The sequence below is a fragment of the Oncorhynchus gorbuscha genome, linkage group LG02 (genome assembly GCF_021184085.1).
Source record: "Oncorhynchus gorbuscha isolate QuinsamMale2020 ecotype Even-year linkage group LG02, OgorEven_v1.0, whole genome shotgun sequence".
Taxonomy (NCBI): domain Eukaryota; kingdom Metazoa; phylum Chordata; class Actinopteri; order Salmoniformes; family Salmonidae; genus Oncorhynchus; species Oncorhynchus gorbuscha.
The window spans coordinates 67,043,426-67,069,415 of record NC_060174.1 but is presented as its reverse complement, the minus strand read 5'-3'; the positions used below and the strand labels follow the sequence as shown (position 1 = coordinate 67,069,415).

Below are 25,990 nucleotides of genomic sequence, written 5' to 3'. Positions count from 1 at the left end.
CTGATGGTGAAACATGACCAGTAATATGGTGTAGGAGGGAAATTGAATTCAGTTTGAAAGTGCCTTACATATGCGGTATACCTTTCTGAGCTGAGACCATTTAATGAGGTCAACAAAATTATTCACGAGGAACCTTGACAATTTAATGTAGAACACACGTTTTCCCTGTATTTTAATACATGACCATATGGACAATATAGTTATGTAACATTTCATGACACCCTGTTTACAATTGAACCCGAGATAAGGATACTGATGATGAAACCCTGTCAGGTAAAGTGTTACGTTCACAGTTAGTGGTCCTCTATGCATTCACATGCTAATAATCAGCTGCAGTCATATGGCACCCATCATTCAGCACCTGAAAAGCCAGAAGCACTAAGCTCTTACAAAGATGTAAAATATCCCTTTGTGGTGAGTTTAATTCTACTTTCTGAAATCAAATGGTATCGTCTGTATTGCTTTTTTTTATGCACTCGTGCAAAACTTGACAGTAACCATAGCGATTAGCTGCTACCCAAACCTGGTGGTGTATCAGTAATGCGTGGCCAGGTCTTGTGATATTAAAGCAGTTTTGTTAGACTGTTCGGGGTTACACGGGTCAGTAGACCCATGAAACTGGCACCCATTGTGGGGTGGAAGTGGCTTGCTCTATGGCCGCCTCCACTCCTTTCACACTCTCATCAACATCGTTGTTAACCAGCAGCACATCAAAGAAGTGTCTGTAGGTGGAGTGGATGGCATCTGACTCCTTCTGGATCGACTGCACAGCTTCCGACTACAAGATAAGGGACAGAGATGTTTCAGACTCCTGAGAGTTTCAGGACTTCATTACTTATTAGAAAGGTATAAATGGTGCATTTTGAAAGGTCCTCAACAAATAGCCACGAATGAGCAGTAGTGTACCTGGGTAGCTGAGTTGGTAGGTGCGATGAACACCACTAGAGGCGCAAAGTCTGCCGTCCGCAAAAGTTTCAATGTCTTGATCACAAGGAAAAATAAGCACCATGTTATTCATCTGACACAAATTAATTGCAATGCTAGCCAACTTTTTTTTAAATACACTATACATACAAATGTATGTGGACACCCCTTCAAATTAGTGGATTCAACTATTTCAGCCACACCCTTTGCTGACAGGTATATAAAATAGAAAAACATTTGCAGTAGAATGGCCTTCCTGAACAGCTCAGTGACTTTCAACATGGCACTGTCAGATAGGATGCCAACAAGTCAGTTTATCAAATTTCTGCCCTGCTACACCGGTCAATTGTAAGTGCTGTTATTGTGAAATTGAAATGTCTAGGAGCAACAATGGCTCAGCTGCGAAGTGGTAGGCCACACAAGCTCACAGAACAGGACCACCGAGTGCTGAAGTGCGTAAAAGTTTGTTTTCGGTAGAAACACTCAATACGGAGTTCCACATTTCCTCTGGAAGAAACGTCAGCACAAGAACTGTTCATCGGGAGATTCATGAAATGGGCTTCTATGGCCGATCAGTGCAAATCATCATGCGCAAATCCAAGAGTCGGCTGGAGTGGTGAAAAACTTGCCGCCATCGGACTCTGGAGCAGTGGAAATGTGTTCTCTGGAGTGATGAATCACACTTCACCATCTGGCAGTCCGACGGACTAATCTGGACTAATCTAATCTTTGGTGGATGCCAGGAGAACACTACCTAGCCCAATGCATAGTGTCAACTGTAAAATTTGGTAAAGGAGGAATAATGGTCTGGCGCTGTTTTTCATGGTTTGGGCTAGGCCCCTTAGTTCCAGTGAAGGGAAATCTAAATGCTACAGCATACAATGACATTCTAGACCATTCTGTGCTTCCAACTTTGTGGCATCAGTTTGGGGAAGGCCCTTTCCTGTTTGAGCATGACAATGCCCCCGAGCACAAAGCGAGGTCCATACAGAAATGGTTTGTTGAGATCGGTGTGGAAGAACTTGACTGGCCTGCACAGAGCCCTGACCTCAACCCCATCGAACACCTTTGGGATGACTTGGAATGCCGACTGCGAGCCAGGAATAATCGCCCAACATCAGTGCCCGACCTCACTAATGCTTTTGTGGCTGAATGAAAGCAAGTCCCCACAGCAATGTTCCAACATCTAGTGGAATGCTTTCCCAGAAGAGTGAAGGCTGTTCTAGCAGCAAAGAGGGGACCAACTCCATATTAATTCCCATGATTCCAGAATGAGATATTCAATGAGCGGGGTCCACATACTTTTGGTCATGTGTAGTGTATATTAAGTTCTATGCTTACCTGTGGCTCCACATCGAGCAGGGCAATTTTTCCTTGCTCATGGATCTTCTGGATAGTCTCCATTTTGGTTCCAAACATGAACCCCTGGAAGCTGCCATACTCCAACAGCTCATTTCCAGTGATGCACTTGGTCATGGCGTCATTGGAGATGAAGTAGTACTCCTGCCCGTTCTCCTCATCCTTACGTGGGGGTCTGGTGGTGTCTGTTGTTTGGATCGAGCCCCAGTTAATGTAGGTTGGTGGATTTGGCAAAACCAGACAGAAGAGTGTTAGAAGTAAAGGTCATACTCACGTGGTGCGGGGTAGGCAAACTTCTCTGGGTATTTGGTCAGCAACGAGCTTTTGATGTGGCTCCTTCCTACACCTGGTGCGCCTGCAAAAGAGAGTTTACAGAAGGCCAAGGGAGGTTAATATACTCACGTTTATTGTGATTTCAATTCGTTTTATGGCAGGCAGGTCTTGATTATGACGGTCACATTGGGAGCTTACCAATAAGCACCAAGGTTTTTCTGCTGAAGGCAGGGAGCCGGACAACCTCTTCATAAGAAATCACGTCCAACTGGTCAAAGACTAACAAAAGGGAGAAAATAATACATGGGTGGTTTAAGGATCTAAACCAATCCCATGCCATGTAGAATACATTATACATGTAGTTAGTATAGGTAGTTCTCAAGACTGTATTGGGTATAAACAAATAACAAGTGTTACTAGAGCTGTGCTTGGCCAGATACTTGTCTTTGCACTTCTTCTTCTTTCCAAAGGGGCTGCAGGATTGGGTGCCCTCTGTGGCCTTGCTTTTACTTGCCACCCGCCTGGAGCAGAGAGGAGAGACTTGGGGTTACGCACACACTGAAAACCTACTCTCACCTACAATCCATACAACGTTTTTTTTTTTACCTCTAACACATTACCGCTATATTGTATTTGGAGCAAAGTGATCTTTCTTTTTTGGTTTAGAGCAAAGTGATCTTTCCTTTTTGGTTTAGAGCAAAGTGATCTTTCTTTTTTGGTTTAGAGCAAAGTGATCTTTCTTTTTTGGTTTAGAGCAAAGTGATCTTTCTTTTTTGGTTTAGAGCAAAATTATCTTTCTTTTTTGGTTTTGAGCAAAGTGTGTTTTTAAGCGTCTGATGTTTTTGTTCAGGTTATTAAGGTCAGCTGATCCTAGGGGTTCCAGTACTTCAGATCCCAGGACTTTAGAGCAACTTTGAGGCAAAAGCTTTTCTTTTTTTTTACTGGTAATCAGATGTGGATGGACTACTCTACTTTGCGGATCATACCATTCTTGAAGTTCTGGGGAGGGGATGATTCCAGCAAAGTCGGCAGTAGAGATGTCCACCTTGCCTTGCCACCAGTTTGGATCATGCTTGTTGATGATCTGAATGATGTTGCCCGTTTTGAACTTCAGCCCTGCTTCTTTGCATGGGATGAGGTCATCCTTGGCAGGGTCGTAGTCAAACTGAGCCCTCATGTACGTCTGTTGAGTAACACAGAACAGCTGCACACACAGAGATGGCTGAGAGGACATGATCTCCTTTGCTGGGAATTGGGCAAAACATTTTGGAATATGTGTATTGCGGTAAATATGGTCTTTGCAATGATTTATAGCACTGCAGTTTCCAGCATATGGCAGAATTGTATATTACTCTTAAATAAGGAGATAACTTACCTGTCTCAACAGCATCCTAGATGTTAGAGTTAGTTAGTAATCTATCAGTTAATAGGTCACAAACGCTTCCCGTGGTATTATGCTCTCTGACGCAACACACAGAGGACATGGTACCATCAACAGGAGTGATTTGGGCTCCAAAATCGTTTTCTATATAATTACCATATAGTTTAGGACAGGCTTAGTAGCCTATCCTAATTATAATTATACAGAAAACGATTTGCTGGATTAGTATCTATCAATGGGCAAAAAGCTTTACATTAGACTGCCATCACTGACCATACTACTCGAGCAGTTATCATAATGCCTGAACATGCTTCATTTATTCTGGAATTGACAAACATGACTTTGGTTGAAGGGTTTGTCATTATGTTGTATAACACTGTTTTTCAATTAGTTCACATTTCAAATGAAACTCATATCTCGAAATGTTTCATCATTTTAGGTTGTAAGGCAGAACAATCATTATCCACTGCCATAAATTGGGGGAGATGTGATGGCATAATGTGACCAGCAGATGGCAGAGTGAATGAAAAGTTGAACACTACCAACGTGTTTCAGTTCAGTTCGCCAGTCTAACATGAGTGATGATCTGTATATTGGGCCACTAGTGGAATCTAATGATTGTATAGTCACCTGTGTCTTTCATTGGCTTAAGGGGAGGATTCGCCTGATAAAGAACAAACTCTGTTTAATAAAAAAGGATTTGGGAAAAGATATCATTGGAGGTACAGAAGGTACCGTATCTAAGATACGGTCACGTTTCAAGCATGGTATCGTAGAAAAAGAACATTAACACTGTGGAACCCAGTTTATTTGTCTTATTACAATGGTGGTAGTGAATAATAATTCACCAATTTGCTGATAAGGTCAAAAGATAATAGGAACAGTATTTAGATTACGTTATAGCACGTGAGTAGAGTAGGTTATGAGTCAATGGCACCAATAGGTGACTGAGGCCCTCTGTAATGACTGTCAACCTTTTGCAAACTAAAGGATGTACTATATATATATATATATATATATATATATATATATATATATATATATACACATATATAAAAAATATACAGTTGAAGTCAGATGTTTACATACACCTTAGCTAAATACATTTAAACTCAGTTTTTCACAATTCCTGACATTTAATCCTAGTAAAGATTCCCTGTCAGTTAGGATCACCACTTTATTTTAAAGAACGTGAAATGTCAGAATAATAGTAGAGAGAATTATTTATTTCAGCTTTTATTTATTTCATCACATTCCCAGTGGGTCAGAAGTTTACATACACTCAATTAGTATTTGGTAGCATTGCCTTTAAATTGTTTAACTTGGGTCAAACATTTCGGGTAGCCTTCCACAAGCTTCCCACAATGAATTGGGTGAATTTTGGCCCATTCCTCCTGACAGAGCTGGTGTAACTGAGTCAGGTTGGTAGGCCTCCTTGCTCGCACACGCTTTTTCAGTTCTGCTCACAAATTTTTTATAGGATTGAGGTCAGGGCTTTGTGATGGCCACTCCAATACCTTGACTTTGTTGTCCTTAAGCCATTTTGCCACAACTTTGGAAGTATGCTTGGGGTCATTATCCATTTGGAAGACCCATTTGCGACCAAGCTTTAACTTCCTGACTGATGTCCTGAAATGTTGTTTCAATTTATCCACATAATTTTCCTACCTCATGATGCCATCTATTTTGTGAAGTGCACCAGACCCTGCAGCAAAGAACCCCCACAATATGATGCTACCACCCCCGTGCTTCATGGTTGGGATGGTGTTCTTCAGCTTGCAAGCATCCCTCTTTTTCCTCCAAACACAACGATGATCATTATGGCCAAACAGTTCTATTTTTGTTTCATCAGACCAGAGGACCTTTCTCCAAAAAGTACGCTCTTTGTCCCCATGTGCAGTTGCAAACCGTAGTCTGGCTTTTTTATGGCAGGTTTGGAGCAGTGGATTCTTCCTTGCTGAGTGGCCTTTCAGGTTATTTCAATATAGGACTCGTTTTACTGTGGATATAGATACTTTTGTACCTGTTTCCTCCAGCATCTTCACAAGGTCCTTTGCTGTTGGTCTGGAATTGATTTGCACTTTTTGCACCAATGTACGTTCATATCTAGGAGACAGAACGCGTCTCCTTCCTGAGCGGTATGACGGCTGCGTGGTTCCATGGTGTTTATACTTGCGTACAATTGTTTGTAGAGATGAACGTGGTACCTTCAGGCGTTTGGCAATTGCTCCCAAGGATAACCAGACTTGTGGAGGTCTACAATTATATTTCTGAGGTCTTGGCTGATTTCTTTTGATTTTACCATGATGTCAAGCAAAGAGGCAGTGAGTTTGAAGGTAGGCATTGAAATACATCCACAGACACACATCCAATTGACTCAAATTATGTCAATTAGCCTATCAGAAGCTTCTAAAGCCATGCCATCATTTTATGGAATTTTCCAAGCTGTTTAAAGGCACAGTCAATTTAGTGTATGTAAACCTCTGACCCATTGGAATTGTGATACAGTGAATTATAAGTGAAATAATCTGTCTGTAAACAATTGTTGGAAAAATGACTTGTGTCATGCACAAAGTCGATGTCCTAACCGACTTGCTAAAACTATAGTTTGTTAACAAGACATTTGTGGAGTTGTTGAAAAATGAGTTTTACTGACTCCAACCTAAGTGTATGTAAACTTCCGACTTCAACTGTACCTGCAGTATTTCTCTGATGAAATAAATTGGGATATCATGGCAGAACTAGTCTAACAACGAGCATAATAACGCTGCTTGAATAGTAACCATTTCTTTGATTATGCATGCAATTGAAATTTGACTTAAGGGTTAAAAAAATAAAAAATAATTCAGTCCAGATAGTGATTATAGACAAGTCCATTCAGGGAAAGGGGAAGTGTGCACATTCATTGGGTCATTTATTGGCTTACCTCACACACAAGAGAGCACCTTGGCTGGTTGGGGATGATTTTCATTGTCACTACTCCGTTGGTATCTTTCTGTAATGGGAGGATGGCAACCATTTTACTTACACTCCACACTATCAAAACTAGGATTGTGAGATTGCAACATGTCACCCATTCTCTCAGGGGCAGAATGCGCTTCAGCATATTTTTCTTTGTTAAAATAGAGACAGTAGGGACTCGCCAAGATCTTTTGTAGCTGGTCGACAGATTGGTTGGCCACACTCGTTCCATTGATCTCTGCTATTTCATCCCCTTCATGTAGGGAACCTGGAGAAGGACAGGAAATAATCAGCACCGGTACAGAATAACCAGTATGGCCAGAGAGAGTTATCAGGCAAGTAACCAATGTCTATTTTCCATACAAGTATGGGGATAATGTGGCTGTTCTAATACAAATTCATTCAAATCACTTCAGTATGTTCGCCGACGTGGTTGAGTTCTGTACCTTGTCTATGTATCATTCCCCCATGTAATATTCTGGCCACAGTGCACTTCTGTTTTCCATTAAATTTCAGAGTCACCCCCTAAAGGCAAAAAAAAAACATGAAAACAGCACACATCAACCCATCTTCAAAATGACAGAGTGAGTCACAGAGATAGAGGAGAAATGGGGAAGCGGAAGAGGAGAGATGGGGAAGCGGAAGAGGAGAGATGGGGAAGAGGAGAGATGGGGAAGAGGAGAAATGGGGAAGCGGAAGAGGAGAGATGGGGAAGCGGAAGAGGAGAGATGGGGAAGCGGAAGAGGAGAGATGGGGAAGAGGAGAGATGGGGAAGCGGAAGAGGAGAGATGGGGAAGCGGAAGAGGAGAGATGGGGAAGCGGAAGAGGAGAGATGGGGAAGAGGAGAAATGGGGAAGCGGAAGAGGAGAGATGGGGAAGCGGAAGAGGAGAGATGGGGAAGCGGAAGAGGAGAGATGGGGAAGCGGAAGAGGAGAGATGGGGAAGAGGAGAGATGGGGAAGCGATAGAGGAGAGATGGGGAAGCGGAAGAGGAGAGATGGGGAAGCGGAAGAGGAGAGATGGGGAAGCGGAAGAGGAGAGATGGGGAAGCGGAAGAGGAGAGATGGGGAAGCGGAAGAGGAGAGATGGGGAAGCGATAGAGGAGAGATGGGGAAGCGATAGAGGAGAGATGGGGAAGCGGAAGAGGAGAGATGGGGAAGCGATAGAGGAGAGATGGGGAAGCGATAGAGGAGAGATGGGGAAGCGGAAGAGGAGAGATGCGGAAGGGGAGAGATGGGGAAGCGGAAGGGGAGAGATGGGGAAGCGGAAGGGGAGAGATGGGGAAGCGGAAGGGGAGAGATGGGGAAGCGGAAGGGGAGAGATGGGGAAGCGGAAGGGCAGAGATGGGGAAGCGTAAGAGGAGAGATGGGGAAGCGTAAGAGGAGAGATGGGGAAGCGAAAGAGGAGAGATGCGGAAGAGGAGAGATGGGGAAACGGAAGAGGAGAGATGGGGAAGCGGAAGAGGAGAGATGGGGAAGCGGAAGAGGAGAGAAAGACAGAAAGGGAGTTAGCGAGACATAAAAAGAGAGGAATTGGCATCTGAATGATTTTTACCATGGGCTCTGAGGGATTTTTTTCAAACGCCACCTCACGCATCCTAGTTGGCTCAGTTCCGTTCATGTGACCAGCACTGCCATTGGTGTATACTTCTGCTCCTTTTGTCTCATAGGCTGGCATGACCCCCTATGGGAAAACATATCAAGACTCCACATCAACAGGCACAGGAGATGGATTCATTGACAATAGGATACTGGGGTGAAAAACTCACTGTGAACACAACTGCAGTGTGCTCCTATAAGACATGGAATTTTGGATTATCATCTTGACAAAATGTCATAATCCGTCCAAAACAGCCACATTTGCAGGGTTACTAGATGTCAATGGTTGTCCCTATTTGTTTTAGAAATTGTGGAACAATGCAATCATGGAAAAGCCTTTTGACAATCTCATGCAAAGCACTCAAACAACTCAAAAGCATTGCCAGTTGCAGCAATACAGCTGTTTGTTTACTGGGAATACATAAATACATTGTAAATACAACGAGTTCAGCATTCTGATCATCTGATGTCAGATTATTTGAACATTGGCATTTCTAGTGGCATTATTAAAAGCTTTTTTCGGCTGTGTCCCAAGAGCCATGTTTAATTCGCAGTTTCAGCATCTGTTCAGGGTTGAAAATTAACTCCGCATTTTCACCAGCTCATTAGGCAGGGACAACCCATATCCGCTGCTCTGGTTCACCTGCTAAAAGATTGCCATGGCTACGCCTGAGTGAGATCCTGTTTCGAAGAAAAGTATTGATATGAACAAACAAATCCCTCGTAAAGATTATGACATCCATTACAGCGACACATAGCAACCCTGGCCACTTGACCACTGTCTGGCTGCAAGAACACTGAGCTGTGTGTAATGTAACTCAAAGGAATGTGGCCTTTGCTGATGATCCCTCACCTCCACTCCACCCATTCCATTTCAGCAATGTGCAAACCAGGTTTGATTGAATACAAATGCCAAACGCTTAAGTACAACCAAAGTGCTCTATGCGAATGACCTTTCTATGACCTTGAAATACCACAGCAGCTAATTCAAAACAGGGATCCAAAAGTAGGCCATGAAATGATTTAAAGCAGATTGGAGCCTTTCCTTTCCACTCCACACATGGAGAGGATAATAGAAGAAGACCAGTCCAGATGGGACCTCCCGTGGGATTTGGCCTGCTCTGTTGTGCGGATGTCCCTCCATTACACACAGTGCGGCACAAGCTTTTATCACACTGCCTAATTCACTTTTACTGCTCTCACCCCCAAGCCCCATGGGCATTATCACATTACTAGCCCTGCCAGGGATGAGTAAAACCACTCAGGTGGACAGCCATCAGACTAATCTAGCCCCTGACTGTTCTGTACATGGACCCCTGGGTGACAAAGGTTACTTACCACCTGTAAGGTGCAGTAATGGAATTAAGCCTCCTACGCTCCCTGATGGAAAACGCTGCCAGCTCCAGCGGTGTGAGTTTGTTTAATGCAAAGCTCTGTGGCTTGAGAGACGCTATCTAACGTAGATACGTTTGAGTATCTTTTAACAGATAACTGCAAGTGTCCCTTCCATGTTGACGATCTTAAGCTCTATGGGGGACATGGAACGTAATAATATTAGTTCAGAGAAATCCAATGGTGCCTTTGTCAACCACGTAAACAACTTCTCTTTTTCAGATGAGCTGATCATTTGTTCAATGTGCTTGGCCACGTCCCACTGACACAAGTTCATTCGCAATGACTCTTGACAGCTTTGTTTGGTTTCCACAGTTATCAGCTCACCGAAACATAATTAGGCCTCTAAGAAGGGGGTAATCTGTCATAGTTCTGTATACGAATAGGAATCAATACGCCGGTAGTCTTGTCTAGTGTAGTCAGATCCACTGACTAAAGAACGGATGATGGCAGTGATGTCTTTGAGGGAAAACAACAAGGCCATAAAAATGACTAACAACTCCAATGGCATAATATTTTCACAAAGCAATTTTCCTTTATCTTATCGGTTTTAGTCTCTCCTTGTCCCTTGTAACCGAGTGGGTTATCATTAGAGTGTGTGTTCTATGTGCAACAACGGCATATTATATTATTGAAAAATCGTGTGGAGGTTTTAGGACAAGGTCTATTATGCCTATTTCTATGTTCAACAACCCCTAAAAAAAAACTCCTGAAGTTGTCTGCCTCGGACGAACCACGAGGACAGATGGGTTTTGAACAAAGATGGAAAGCAAACTGTCAAACTTGTTGCCGCTGTTACTTATAGACTGACCCTTCACCCAACCACTATGACTGGCTATAAAAATGCATTGTTGTCTTGGGCCATTAGCCAAAGAACAACCAGCTTGATGTTTGTCTGCTCTCCCCGTTTAAGGAGGAACTGTGTACACCATCTCACTATGCACACGCCCAGGCTCAAACAAACTGGGTGTGGGGAGCCTTGAGAAAAATGCTGAGGTAGGGAAAATTGAACCCTGATCCTGACCATACCTTCCCTGACTGAGAATGACAAAAAGGATACTGTCAAAGCCTGACACAGGCCCATTTGTCTTTCAACACAAACCCCAGTAGGCTGTGGATTCTTTCCGACATTTTGAATAGACTTGAACGTTAAAACAGCAATGACCGAGGACAGATGTTAAGATTCTGTGCCCTGCTTGGTGCTGCTGCCACTGGCCATGAGGAGTGTGTGTGTGTGTGTGTGTGTGGGGGGGGGGGGGCTAATCATGGGAGAGTCCTCTTCTCTACGGAAGATACATTCCCGGAAACGCAGAAAGGTCACACACACACACACACACACACACACACACACACACACACACACACACACACACACACACACACACACACACACACACACACACACACACACACACACACACACACACACACACACACACACACACACACACACACTAGGCTTCAACACCATGTGGACTAGTCTGCAGTGTTCCAGTAAAAGCCTAGAGGGGTCTTGTGGTCAATGTGAGTAAACACGTTGTTTACTCTGCAACATAATACTGATATTACAGGAGACCAGTACCAGGAGTGTAGAAATAGTGTCTGTCATAACACATCCGTTCATCATTGTAGTGGAACACTCTTCAGACTGGATCCAAGGTAAACACCGAAAACATCCCCATAGGGCCATAGAGTGCAGTATGCTGCATGTTTACCAAGACGGACCTGTCCTGGCCCGTTTTGAAAGAAACTGGTAAGGGACACATGACAATAGTTTCACCATCATACAGGCAAAAAGGTTGAAGTTCATTAATCATATTGTTCAGCACACAGGACTAAGTCATAAAAGGACAGGCTCACCCAGTCTTCAATAAATCCCCCTACAAAGTGCTGACCTTCGTTGGACTGCGAAGGAAGTCACATGTTCAAAGGAAATTGGCAGACTTTGGTCTAAAGGGTAACTGGTGTCATCTGAATAATGAATATTTTTAATAGCAGAAAACAGCCGAGGTCAGCTGAAGAACACACAGCACACGCATTTCTTGAACAAGCTTACTACAAAGTTGAAAAACGTTCCATTTTTTTGTTTTAATGATGACTCAGGCATACTTGGTTCCCACTATTACAAGCCGACCTTGGTGAACTGTCTGCCTACTGGGCCGTGATTTCAAGGTCAGCTTTGTATAACTTATAACTTTATTTAACTAGGCAAGTCAGTTAAGAACAAATTCTTATTTTACAACCACGGCCTACCCCGGCCAAACCCTCCCCTAACCCGGACGACGCTGGGCCAATTAGCTCTAACTGGGCTGTTGATTGCTCACTAGGTAAACTAACTTTCAAACTGTGTTGGGTATTAAAAGGCTGTACCTTTTCTGTCTCACTTTAGACCAGGGGAGTCAAACTTATTTTGCCTCGGGGGCCACATTCGGTCTTCAACGAGGTCCGGAGGGCCGCACTGAAAATCAGCAAGATAGTAATTTTAAAGTATACTGAGTTATATATAACGTATACTTTTTTAAAACTCAAACCACCTGCGGGTTGTATGTTTGACAGCCAAACTTTAGACCCACACCTTTTTCATTCTTGGCTGTAACTATAGAAACGGGATCTTGTTAAAAAACCTTGGTTCCTCTTTTGGAGAAGTTCCAAAAAAAGCTTCAGGAAAACTATCGCTCATCAATTGGGGCGGCAGGGTAGCCTAGTGGTTAGAGTGTTGAACTAGTAACCGAAAGGTTGCAAGTTCATATCCCCGATCTGACAAGGTACAAATCTGTCGTTCTGCCCCTGAACAGGCAGTTAACTCACTGTTCCTAGGCCGTCATTGAAAATAATAATTTGTTCTTAACTGACTTGCCTAGTTAAATAAAGGTTAAATAAATACAATTCCAAAAGAGTCCTGTTACTATGTCATGTGAAATACAAAACTCGTTATGCTGTTAGTGTCAAATTAGGCAAGCAGCCACTGTAGATATTATCAGTTTGACAGTAAACAAAGAGGGTAATCCTCCTCAACAGGTAACACAGTTTAACTATAGCATTATTACAAGTTTACAGCCGCTCATGGTACAATCCCTCCTAATGTCGCTTTAACAGAGTAAGCATTGTCAATCATCTTCAACAGGACTCAGAAATACAGAATTATAAACCATAAAAATTTTGTAAAAACACTTCAGGCTCCAAAGTGCCAAAGTGGATTCAACTGTGGAGGTCCTTGGCACTCCCAGTCTCCCAGAAGAAAAACACTATGTTCTTCTGTGGCTTCCTACTCCCACTGCACTGAGCGGTGTCCGATTACGAGGAGGGCAGGGGGAGGGTCTCAGAGTCAAAGAAAAACAATCTGGTCTTAAAGCCTTTGGGTCTTTTGAACATGTGATTTCCTAGTTGGTGTTGACCCCTGACCTCAGTGTGTGAACAGCAGGCCTCTGGGAGTTGTAGTCATCCACCAGTGATGGAAGCTTGGTTATTGATGACTATTTATGACTCCCTGATAAAAATGAATGTTAAATACATTTAAAAAAAATTGAAGTGGGCAGGGGAGTAGTGCCAAAAACAACAGAGACTAAGGGCCATGTTTTGAATCAGCATCACAACACAACGTTGTGTTGTGATGCTGTGTTGTGTTCTCTTTCATTCATCTGTGGTTCCCATCACCTAATCCAGTGACGATAACATTCATCTGTTATGTTGGAATGTAGGATATTTTTGTATTCATTTAGATAAGAAATGAACAGGAGGAATTACACCAGGTGCTGTGAATACACAATGTGAAAGACAGAGTGTTCCAGTGAAACAGCAACAACACAAGGTTGCTAGACAAATAGTTCAAGGTACAAACTGGATCTAATGTCTCTATAATCAAACCCTCCCAAACATACCAGGGCTAGGTTAGGGTAGATTTATAACCAATAGACTAACAACTATTGATCCATGAGACCTTGCAGGGCCACAGCGGTAAGGCTGCGTTTACACAGGCAGCACAATTCGGATCTTTTGCCACTACTTGGTCTCTTGACCAATCAGATCAGCTCTTTGGCCAATAATTGGGCAAAGGATCAGAATTGGGCTGCCTGTGTAAACGCAGCCTAAGGCAGCACATATCTGTGAGACTCTCCCTATGTCTAAACATAAATGCTACAATAAATGGCATTCAAAATATAGAAGAAAATATGAGACAAGTTTCTGCCTACACTCACATATTGCTGTAGGCATTTTGTTTAGTCGAGCTCATGTTGGATGAGTCCCACTTGACAATAAGTTTTGCGAAAACATACAGTATGTATTTATATTGTAATTACAACTACAGGTACAGTGTGAAGTAGTGTGGTTGGTACTCATTGTTACATAGTACTTATTATGTAGAATACACAGTTAACAAATGAGATGCATAATAATTTTGTAATTACACAACCCTCAAGCAGGTATCATCATTTCAAGTAAGCTTGATATAAAAAGCAGAGCAACATTATTCATGAGGACATGTCTTTTTGAGAGGATGAGAGCACGGAACATAACACAAGCACATCCGCAATGTTCCCGTGTCTGTCTGTCCCTGTTTTTAACTGCTCCGATGAGACACGGGTTTAGGACGGGAGACATCGTGCATTAGGCAGACATTGCTGTGTGTCTATTTATAGAAAGCTGCAGTTCTTTAGCCTGGAAGATTAGGCTAGTGTCCAGTGAAACATGACTCAGCTTATGTAGTCTGCACACTCCAGGCAGCTAGCACATACGGGAAGCCTTATTCACACACAAGCAACACACACACACACACACACACACACAACGAATGAGACACCAGCACTCATCTCTACGATATTCTTAAGATAAGGTATTAGTTTGCCTCCTCAAAGCAGATATGATCCTGACTTGGCGACAGTCCAGATCTCACAATAGATGATGATTTCACATTTCAGCTTCTCCCTGAGGTACTGCTGCACCAGGTTATTACACTCGTTGCTGATGTCAGGGAAAAGTCTCCACGCAAGGCTTCCCCTTAACATGTCAAAGTTGCTACTAAGTCCTTGTTGGAAGTGTCATGGCTTCTTTTGAACTTGATTGCCTGGCTTACGCTATCACTCATTGGCTCCTTCTCTGATCAAGCAGAGTATTTGAACCCGTCATTCCACTTCAATAGAGGGGTGACACCATAGAGATCCTATTCAATTACTAGAGGCATGTGATATAGCAGAAATTGTGTTAGTAGAAAATATTGTCACCCCAAAATATTGTTGTATAATTGTTTTAAAAGTTCATACGGGTTTTATACAAATTATCTGTATAAATAGCCTCTAAAATATATATATGCAAACAGACCATAAACGTCAAAATGTCAGTACTTGATGTATTTGCAAGTTGTCTAAATCCTGTCATCAACAGATTTCAGCCAGTGTAGGGCTGTGGATTGACTGCATTTTTTAAAATGGAATGTTGGCATTTTGGCAGTTCATTTGAATAATTCCTCTAAAACTGTCTGGCTATAGAGCAGATTATCTTCAAATTCATTGTTTTGCACAATATCTTATCACCGCACCAGCAAATCATGGTTGTCCAACTCCCAGACCAACATGGCTGACCTTTTTGACCATCATAAGAAGGTTAATGTCCATTCTAGTATTCTAATTCATAATTCTATGGGTGACCCATTCCTCAAGTAAATCCCCTCAAACTCCAGGCAGTAAAGGCGCTGCAGTGCACCTCAGCCTTAGTCCTCTGAAACTGGCGAGGCCTATTGTACAATCATCACATACCAAGAAATCCCCACTTGAGACAGACACAGGACAACCTCCTGCTTGCATCTAATAGGTACACCTGGCTCGGCAAGCAAACAAAGACAAGGACATGGGAATGCCATCCTGACCTAGGGGACCAACGGGACTGAGGGGATTAACGGTCTACTATAGTTATGCCTCATTAAGACGCTGGTAGCATTAAGCCCTCCTCACCTGTGGGGTCAAAGGTCCATGGTGAAATGTGTACGGAAGTCTTTCACAAATAATTAAGAAGACAGACGAAAATCCATATTAAAACATCCAGAACAGCTGCCTGCATCCCTTGACGCTCAGGGACGTTTCTAGCATTTTGGGGGCCCTAAGAAAGATTTGGTTGGGGGGCCCCCCCACCTCACCGTCCAAACATTTTAGTCGCCCCCCTCTTGGCGGAGGAGAGAAAACGTATCAATTTTAAAATACATTTCATGAGATTTTATTCATTTTCCCATGGGGTTGAGAGAAACATTTAGCAGTTTTAAAATACATTTCATGAGATTTTATTCATTTTACCATGGGGTTGAGAGAAACATTTAGCAATTTTAAAGGAAATGTCCTGCAGTTCTATGCATTTTGCCATGCGATGGAGAGAACATTTTGCTGTTTTGAAACGAATTGCCTGCAATTCTACACATTTTTCCATGACTCATGCCATGTTCATATGATATCTGAGTGAGAAAAACCAATAGGGGCCCCCTGGATGTCAGAGCCCTTAGGCACACAAGGTGCCTGGTCAGTAATTTGGCCAGAATTACTACAAGGTTTAGATAGCTAGCTAGATTAATTTACCTAGCAATCTATAAAATGTTAGCTGACATGGGCTAATTGAGTGACTGTCGGTGACTGACATAACAAGAGGAAAAGGTACACATTTGGTGCTTCTCCATTGAGATTTACCCACAGACCAGTGGGACGCCAATGTTTTAAGCTAAAGTGTATAAGCTCTAGATTTGTTGCGTTTCCATCAGTAGTGTGTCACTTGAAGTGATACTGACAGCATGTTATCAACATGAAGTCTTATTCAAATCTGTTCATATACACCCCCAGGAAGAATATGACACCTTTTTTGTTCATTTTCAGACACGCAAGCACTTAGATATGGTCATTTTCACGTTTTCATAAATTCATAGAATGTTTGGGGATGACGTAGAGTAAGACATTTGTGGAGATTCTATGTAAATATAGAGTGGGAAAGCAGCTGTGCATTTGGACAATTAATAGACACTGCAGTAAATAAAACCTAATAAAAACACCTGTCTTGTCCAGCACCGGAGTCTATGCAGACTGGTGCGCCATAGCCAATCAGAGCTACAGCAGGACTATATGTAAATAAGCCACTTGCCACACGGGCCTGGCATCATTCACTTTGAACTGGACTGTGTGTTTACAGGCAGTAGCAACAATGCGACTTTAGATCATTAGAACGCATTTGAATGGATTTCTGCAAATATGTACAGTAAATACCACGGGAGTCCTCTTACATTTGGGGACTTCACAGTCCTAGTGATCAAACAAACATGAAAAGGTAGGCTATCTCTCCCTAAGTTGCCTATGCACATCAACAACAACAAGATCAACAACTAATGCTAGCCAGAGGAAAATTAGCAAAAATCTAATGAGGGAACATTAGATAAAGTCTCTCAAACTTTTTCAGCTGGTTGACCGTCAAAATTGCACTGATAAACAATGGAGAATTTTATTTTTTGTTCCACCTTTATTTAACCAGGTAGGCTAGTTGAGAACAAGTTCTCATTTGCAACTGCAACCTGGCCAAGATAAAGCATAGCAGTGTGAACAGACAACACAGAGTTACACATGGGGTAAACAATTAACAAATCAATTACGCAGTAGAAAATAAAAGGGGGAGTCTATATACATTGTGTGCAAAAGGCATGAGGAGGTAGGCGAATAATTACAATTTTGCAGATGAGCACTGGAGTGATAAATGATCAGATGGTCATGTACAGGTAGAGATATTGGTGTGCAAAAGAGCAGAAAAGTAAATAAATAAAAACAGTATGGGGATGAGGTAGGTAAAAATGGGTGGGTTATTTACCCATAGACTATGTATAGCTGCAGCGATCGGTTAGCTGCTCAGATAGCAGATGTTTGAAGTTGGTGAGGGAGATAAAAGTCTCCAACTTCAGCGATTTTTGCAATTCGTTCCAGTCACAGGCAGCAGAGAACTGGAACGAAAGGCGGCCAAATGAGGTGCTGGCTTTAGGGATGATCAGTGAGATACACCTGCTGGAGCGCATGCTACGGATGGGTGTTGCCATCGTGACCAGTGAACTGAGATAAGGCGGAGCTTTACCTTGCATGGACTTGTAGATGACCTGGAGCCAGTGGGTCTGGCGACGAATATGTAGCGAGGGCCAGCCGACTAGAGCATACAAGTCGCAGTGGTGGGTGGTATAAGGTGCTTTAGTGACAAAACGGATGGCACTGTGATAAACTGCATCCAGTTTGCTGAGTAGAGTGTTGGAAGCAATTTTGTAGATGACATCGCCGAAGTCGAGGATCGGTAGGATAGTCAGTTTTACTAGGGTAAGTTTGGCCGCGTGAGTGAAGGAGGCTTTGTTGCGGAATAGAAAGCCGACTCTTGATTTAATTTTCGATTGGAGAGGTTTGACATGAGTCTGGAAGGAGAGTTTACAGTCTAGCCAGACACCTAGGTACTTATAGATGTCCACATATTCAAGGTCGGAACCATCCAGGGTGGTGATGCTGGTCAGGCGTGCGGGTGCAGGCAGCGAACGGTTGAAAAGCATGCATTTGGCTTTACTAGCGTTTAAGAGAAGATGGAGGCCACGGAAGGAGTGTTGTATGGCATTGAAGCTCGTTTGGAGGTTAGATAGCACAGTGTCCAAGGACGGGCCGGAAGTATATAGAATGGTGTCGTCTGCGTAGAGGTGGATCAGGGAATCGCCCGCAGCAAGAGCAACATCATTGATATATACAGAAAAAAGAGTCGGCCCGAGGATTGAACCCTGTGGCACCCCCATAGAGACTGCCAGAGGACCGGACAGCATGCCCTCCGATTTGACACACTGAACTCTGTCTGCAAAGTAATTGATGAACCAGGCAAGGCAGTCATCCGAAAAACCGAGGCTACTGAGTCTGCCGATAAGAATATGGTGATTGACAGAGTCGAAAGCCTTGGCAAGGTCGATGAAGACGGCTGCACAGTACTGTCTTTTAGCGTTGGCGGTTATGATATCGTTTAGTACCTTGAGCGTGGCTGAGGTGCACCCGTGACCGGCTCGGAAACCAGATTGCACAGCGGAGAAGGTACGGTGGGATTCGAGATGGTCAGTGACCTGTTTGTTGACTTGGCTTTCGAAGACCTTAGATAGGCAGGGCAGGATGGATATAGGTCTGTAACAGTTTGGGTCCAGGGTGTCTCCCCCTTTGAAGAGGGGGATGACTGTGGCAGCTTTCCAATCCTTGGGGATCTCAGACGATATGAAAGAGGTTGAACAGGCTGGTAATAGGGGTTGCGAAAATGGCGGCGGATAGTTTCAGAAAATAGTAGCCTGCTCGTCCTTCTGCAGCTTGTAGTATTGGGCATTCTGGATCTTTTCAGTGAGCAAACTCGTTCGGCTCAGCTAACCAAAAAGAGCCGGCTCTTTTGGATCCCAAACGGCTATTTAAAAAAATATGTTTTCTATTTTTTCAAGTCAAAAAGCTTGCAATAGTTTGACTACGATTGGTGTTAAAACAATTCTAATTAAATTATTAAATTAAATCATACTTTACCTTACCCACAATGTATTTAAAAATGCATTCGTTTGTTAGGAAAAAGAATGCTATTAAACATTTGCATTTAAAGTCTAACTTTTTAATGTATATCAACAAAGTGCATATAAATCTAACCATTCAAAACTAATACAATCTGAACAACATAATAGAATATTGCACCATATCAAAGAAAAATAAATAACAATTTGCAAAACTGCAGCATCCCACTAAACTGGTCCCTCTTATTTCTCTCTCTTCTTTATTGCCATGTTATAACCAGCAGCACACGGCATTGCTGACCATGTTTTGCTTTTATGAGAGATTTGCTTTCAGAAATACAAGCTGCCTCACTTTCGAGGGGCTGATGCGGTTTCTTCTCTCAGTAATAATTTGTCCTGTTTTCGAGAAGACCCTCTCAGTGGGAACGGATGTGGCCACTATGCAGAGTCTCCCTGTCATGACTTTAGTAAGCCGTGGGTAGACAGTGGCCTTGTTCTTCCACCAGCTCAGAAGATCCGCAGATCTTTGGAGGGGGGCTCCTCCAAACAGGATGGGACCTCCATTATGGCATCTGCTGAGGGATTCCTTCGTGCTGCATCCCCGGTTGCTCTCTCATCAAACAGCATTCAAACAGCAGATGTTTGTGGCACTACAGCTGGTGCTTCTGCTGCATCTGATCCCTCTTCTTCCTGTTGCCCTGGTGCCTGAGCCAGCTGACTGCTGGGGATGTCCCTCCCTGCTGCTGAGGTTATTCTTTGATGAGCCTCATCAATCGCTCTGGCATCACTGAAGGCTAACTTCTTAAACCTGGGGTGAAGTGTAGCGGTTTCTGATAGCACGTGATTATATTCCCTTCTGTGGAACTTTCTGTCCATTGATGAACATAGGGTGTCCATCAACTCTGTCACATGTCATGTGGTTACATTTGCTTCTCTCTGGCGGCTGGCTGTGATTCGCTGCAGACCCTCACACAGGAGTATCATTTTTGAGGCTGTCACACAGCTGAAAAGAGAGAAGAGTAATTGATTAGTTCAGGTTCATGTTTTGTCTACTGATACTACATTCTCATCTACTGCTCATATACATATATAATACTGGATTAAACAATGATGTTGTAATAACTGCTTACTGTACCTCTCGCCACTGATCTCCACAGTGACCTGCTCAAAGGGTTCCAGGACTTTGCACACCTACTCCACCACCTCCCATTCCTCTTGGGTCAGAGCATCAACTGGTGCATTGACAATGGTCAGGGTAGAGATGATAGCATCCTTTGACTCAAGAAACCGCTTCAACATATAAAATATTGAATTCTACCTTGTAGTGCAGTCTTGTTTAGGCCTCAGCTCAGGCATCGGCATCTGGCGTTATGTAGACTTTAGTTTTTCAGCACCTACTGTGCTCCTGTGGAAGTATTCCACAGCTGCTTTCACTTTTTCCACAGTGGGTCATCACCTTCAGAGCATCTCTTACAATCAGGTTGATTGTAAGAGATGCTCTGAAGGTGATGACCCACTGGCAAGACAAGGATGATGGGTCCATTTTAAAATGTTCATGGCTTTGGTTATGTTAGCTGCATTGTCGCTAACACAACAGGCCACTTTTCCATCTACTTGCCATTCTCTGGCCACTCTCAACAGTTCCTCTGCCAAGTTCTCTGAGGTGTGTCTGTTGCTGAACTCAAAGCAGTCCAGAAGACAGCTAGACATCAGAAAATCTTCAATGAAGTGACATATAACCGACATGTAAGAAGTGGTTACCCCTGATGTCCAGCAGTCAGTGGGAAGGCAAACTGCAGTAGCTTTCTGGACTCTTTCCCACACTGAAGCCTGTGTGCTCTTGTACAGTTGTGGAATAAGTGATTTTGAAAGGGTTTTTCTGCTTGGAATTGTGTATATTGGATTAGACTATTGCTATAATTTCTAAAAACTCTGTCCTCCACGATCGGAAACGGCTGTAAATCGGTGGCAATTATTTTAGCCAATGCAATATCAATTTGGCCTTGTTTCGCTACAGACATAGACTTCGGCATAAACTGGTCCATAGAAGACTGTGTTGCTGTGGGTCGCGGAGTGGGCCTACTTGACTGAGTGGATACATCTCCACGTGTGGAGGTGCTGGCTCCACCACTATCACTAGCAGGGCCGCTAGTTTCTCGAAGCTCCGCTACAGCTAGCTTCACAGTTGGGTGCACAGTTCGCATATTCCCGGTGTAGGTTGTGCGTAGAAACGGCTTTATATGAGATTTTGTTTTGGCAAATTCTACACTGTGCTCTAACATCGTCTACATTAAAATGCATCCAAATGCTACTGTGCTTTCGACTCATTTTCCAGCTGTTGTTTTCACAGCTGTCCTTCCTCTCTCACACACTGCTAAGTGTGTGACTGTGAGTGAGTTGGCTCGGCCCTCCCTCACGCATCTTTGGTTCATTGGTGGACACTGAGTGTCTGATTGGCAGGAGCAACAGGTGAGGCTGTTAGTCTGAGCAGACAGTCCGAAGGAACGTGTGTGCGCTTGAGCATTTAGGCCTATATTATTTTATTTCTTTTTTTCGTTCTTTGAATGAGTTCTTTCTATTCATTTAAATCTTTTGATTATTCATATCTTATTTTGATTCACATTTCCTGCTAGCTAACCAAATGACACTTGCATCTCTAGCTGTCTCCACTGAAAAAAACAATATGTTAGCTAGCTACACATAGACTACTTGTTTTAACAAAGCAACGTGCAACTGCGACCCAAACTGCCCAGTGTTTTATTCAAATATGGCCCTTATAATGTCCACTCCTGTACATAGGATGCTGTATATAGCATTTTAACATATTTAAACAATAGAAGAGATCAATTATATTGGTCCAGCCTTTGCTGCTATGCATGCAGATGTGCATAATATACTGTGACCCTAATCAGAAAAGTATTTAATAACTCCAAATAACAAAAATGTAGCTCTAGGTTGTCATAACATTTCAAATTAAAACATGTGTTTTTTAAATTCACTGACGCGAGCGCATCAGGCTGTAATTTCATAAAGTAGATGACTCTGTTGATTCATTTATACTCACTTGTGACTTGTTGTGCAGCGCATTGTTGTGCAATTTACAGTAGCTATTACTGTGAAAGAATACCATGCTATTGTTTGAGGAGAGTGCACAATTTTGAACACGAAAAGTTATTAATAAACAAATTAGGCACATTTGGGCAGTCTTGATACAACATTTGTAACAGAAATGCAATTGTTCATTTGATCAGTCTAAAACGTTGCACATACACTGCTCCCATCTAGTGGCCAAAATCTAAATAGCATCTGGGCTGGAATAATACATTATGGCCTTTCTCCTGCATTTCAAAGATTATGGTACAAAGAAAATACACGTTTTTCCTTTGTATTTTACCAGAACTATTGTGTTATATTATCCTACATTCCTTTCACATTTCCACAAACTTGAAAGTGTTTTCTTTCAAATGGTACCCTTCTTCAGGGCCTGAGCTACAGGCAGTTAGATTTGGGTATGTCATTTTAGGCGAAAATTGAAAAAAGGGGCAGATCCTACATACTTAATTACTATTTTTTTGGAAGGAAAACTATTTCACTCTTACTGTAATTAATTATAGGTCATATTTCAAGGAAATCTGGAAATACTGGACAGTTACTTTAAAGTTGACAGTTATCCATTGTTATGTAAATGCAAGCTGAAAAGTACCCACGGCATTGCCTTGGCTCCAAGTCAGAGCAGGTCTGCCAGAGCCCTGGCCAAGTGAGACACGGGGAAAAGACAGGTACATCCTCAATGGAAATGTGCCAGTTGTGTATTCTACTATCCTAACAGTAAGTTGAGACTTCCTGGAGCCCACTAGTGTCTGTGGGGCTCTAAGCGGCCGCTTATGTCGCTTATGCCTAGAAATGACACAGTTGAAGATTACAACTGGAGCATAACACATTGTAGAATTCAGATGCTGTACATGATCACCATATGGACATGTCTAAACAAACATCATGAGGTAAAAGTAGTGTTAAAAACTACAGTAGGCATAGTAGACCTATGCTGGCAATTAGTACCATCGTCAGTCCCCTCTTCTGAAAAATACATTCATCCATTATGTAGACATCACATCTTGGCCTACTTCCCCCTATTGCTGTGAAATAGTTAACCTGATTCTGCTAAGCTGTGTTTAAACTAATCAAATCAAATGTTGTTGGTCACATACACATATTTAGCAGGTATCCCAATTCTGATCTTTTTTCCACTCATTGGTATTTTGACCATTCACAGCACATCTTTTCAGAGCTTATCTGATTGGTCAAATGACCAATTAGTGAAAAAAAAGATCAGAATTTAATAATAATAATATATGCCATTTAGCAGACGCTTTTATCCAAAGCGACTTACAGTCATGTGTGCATACATTCTACGTATGGGTGGTCCCCGGGATCGAACCCACTACCCTGGCGTTACAAGCGCCATGCTCTACCAACTGAGCTACAGAAGGACCACAATTTGGCTGCCTGTCTAAACGCAGCCCTTGTGCCCGGTGTGTGGTTTCTGTTCCTTGTAAGATAAATTGCAGAACTGAATCTTGCTTATTACCTGTCTGGAACAAACTAAGATAGGATTTGACAAGCGCTGAACTCTCCTCATGCAGTAACGTCTTGGAGTGAAGCTCTGAACATGATAGCCTATATGACATAATAGGCTGTGTGGTCATCATGTTAAACTATTTACAAATAGGAAAAACCTATATTTAATCATGTATATATGAATAATATATAAATATATTCATAATAATATGTTTAATAATGTAGGCTATGTATGAAAAACACAAAAAGCACATGAACACCAAGAGGATCGTTTTAAACCGGATTTTACCAGCGCTGACCAGCGCATTTAATATCCCCTGCGTCTTGAACTCCTGCAATGAAGTTAACAGACACATCTGTATAGCTTTTACCACATCACCAAGGAACGTACGTAGGCTATAGCCTACCAGACATACATATAGGCCTACTGTTTATCTGATTTAAGACATATTTTCTATCATTTTAATGTTATGGCAATCGTACGAATGTATTGTAAACCGCTTACCTTTTCTGGCTTTGGTTTGTTTTGAAGCAGCTGCTCCAGGTACAGGTCGGAGAGGGCTGTTCGAGCACTGTTCACCCGCTCAAGTATGACAGCGGGTTCGTTTTTATTCGATTTTAATGTCATCTTTACTGGTTAGCAAAACAACTAAAGTGAACGTAATGCGCCCTTGTTCTAGGTCCTATAGTAGCAGAGAAGGGGAAATGAGTGACAAGGAACCTTGGCGGTCTGATGTATTGCTGTTCTGGGGTTCAAGTCCGAGGTTCTGATCAATTCGGAGGTAGACTATAGTAGGCTAGGCTGCGAGGACACAGCTGACAAAGCAAGTAAACATCCGATTGCTAAAGGGGGCAGGCCCACTGCAGCTTCCTCAGTGGTAGAGCTGTTACGTGTTGCTGGCACAGTCAGGGGGTCATACCAAAAGTGGGGAACGCGCGCCGGAGAACTACGTGACGCGAGGCTTGAATAAAGGTGGTATTACAGCACCACTGGTTTTCAGCTGACCGCTAAATGAAAAACATGGGAAATGCCACAGACCACTACAGCCTAGACCTAGAATATACTCAGAAATGGTGTTGTCCTCTAATCTATATGCAGTGCCATACAGCTGTCAATTAGGCTAGCCATATAATACATAGCTCTACAATATGATAAAGAGTAGCCTAAACCATCCTGGACTCATGGGTAGACTTAACATGGTACATGTCATTCCGGGATACTCCAATTAGTATGATATGTTAGGTTTGTATGGTATGTATTAATTTGTGATGTGCGTCATCCATTTCATATGATATGTTATGAATTACAATTCATATATGATATGTTCCGAATTGCAATTCGTATGCTATGTTACGAATCGCAATTCGTACAATATGTTATGAAAATGTATGATATGTTATGATTTCCAATTTGTTGAGGCTAATGTTAGCTAGGTGGCTAAGTGGCTAACGTTATCTATTAAGGTGAGGTGCTAAGGAAAGGGTTAAGTTTAGGAGTTAGGTTAAAGGGTTAAGGTAAGAGTTGGGGGAAGGGTTAGTTAACATGCTAAGTAGTTGAAAAGTAACTAAAAAAGTAGTAATTAGTTTAAATGAGTGGAAATGCTAAAGTTGTCTGTGGTGAGATTCGTTTTTTGCCTTAAGTAACCTTCTGTCTTATATAACCATGCCAAATGTAACATATCATACTAATTTGAGTGTACCGGATAAACATGTACTATGTTACATCTCGTCTATGAGACCGGGCAGTCCAGACATATGTGCCCCACAGTAATATTTGTATTATTTAACCAGGCAAGTCAGTTAAGACAAATTCTTATTTTACAGTGACGGCCTAACCTGGCCAAACCCTCCCCTAACCCGGACGACGCTGGCCAATTGTGTGACGCCCTGTGGGACTCCCGATCACAGCCGGTTGTGATACAGCTCGGGATCGAACCAGGGTCTGTAGTGACGCTTCTGGCACTGAGATGCAGTGCCTTAGACCGCGGCACCGCTCGGGAGCTAAATAGTGTTATAC

The 25,990-nt window shown here is 42.6% G+C and overlaps 1 protein-coding gene across 1 annotated transcript; it reads right to left on the bottom strand.

Moving 5' to 3' along the window:
- Positions 1-129: 129 nt before the first annotated feature.
- LOC124007903 (55 kDa erythrocyte membrane protein-like) lies at positions 130-24,843 on the bottom strand. The gene is made up of 12 exons (XM_046318770.1): positions 24,479-24,843; positions 8,452-8,580; positions 7,345-7,423; positions 7,081-7,166; positions 6,864-6,932; positions 3,543-3,739; positions 2,974-3,077; positions 2,755-2,835; positions 2,558-2,638; positions 2,266-2,468; positions 907-981; positions 130-778 (listed from the first exon to the last, which is right to left on the bottom strand). Exons 1-12 carry the CDS (start codon positions 24,599-24,601, stop codon positions 602-604), a joined length of 1,404 nt encoding a protein of 467 aa, XP_046174726.1. The 5' UTR covers positions 24,602-24,843; the 3' UTR covers positions 130-601.
- Between the last annotated feature and the right edge of the window lie 1,147 nt (positions 24,844-25,990).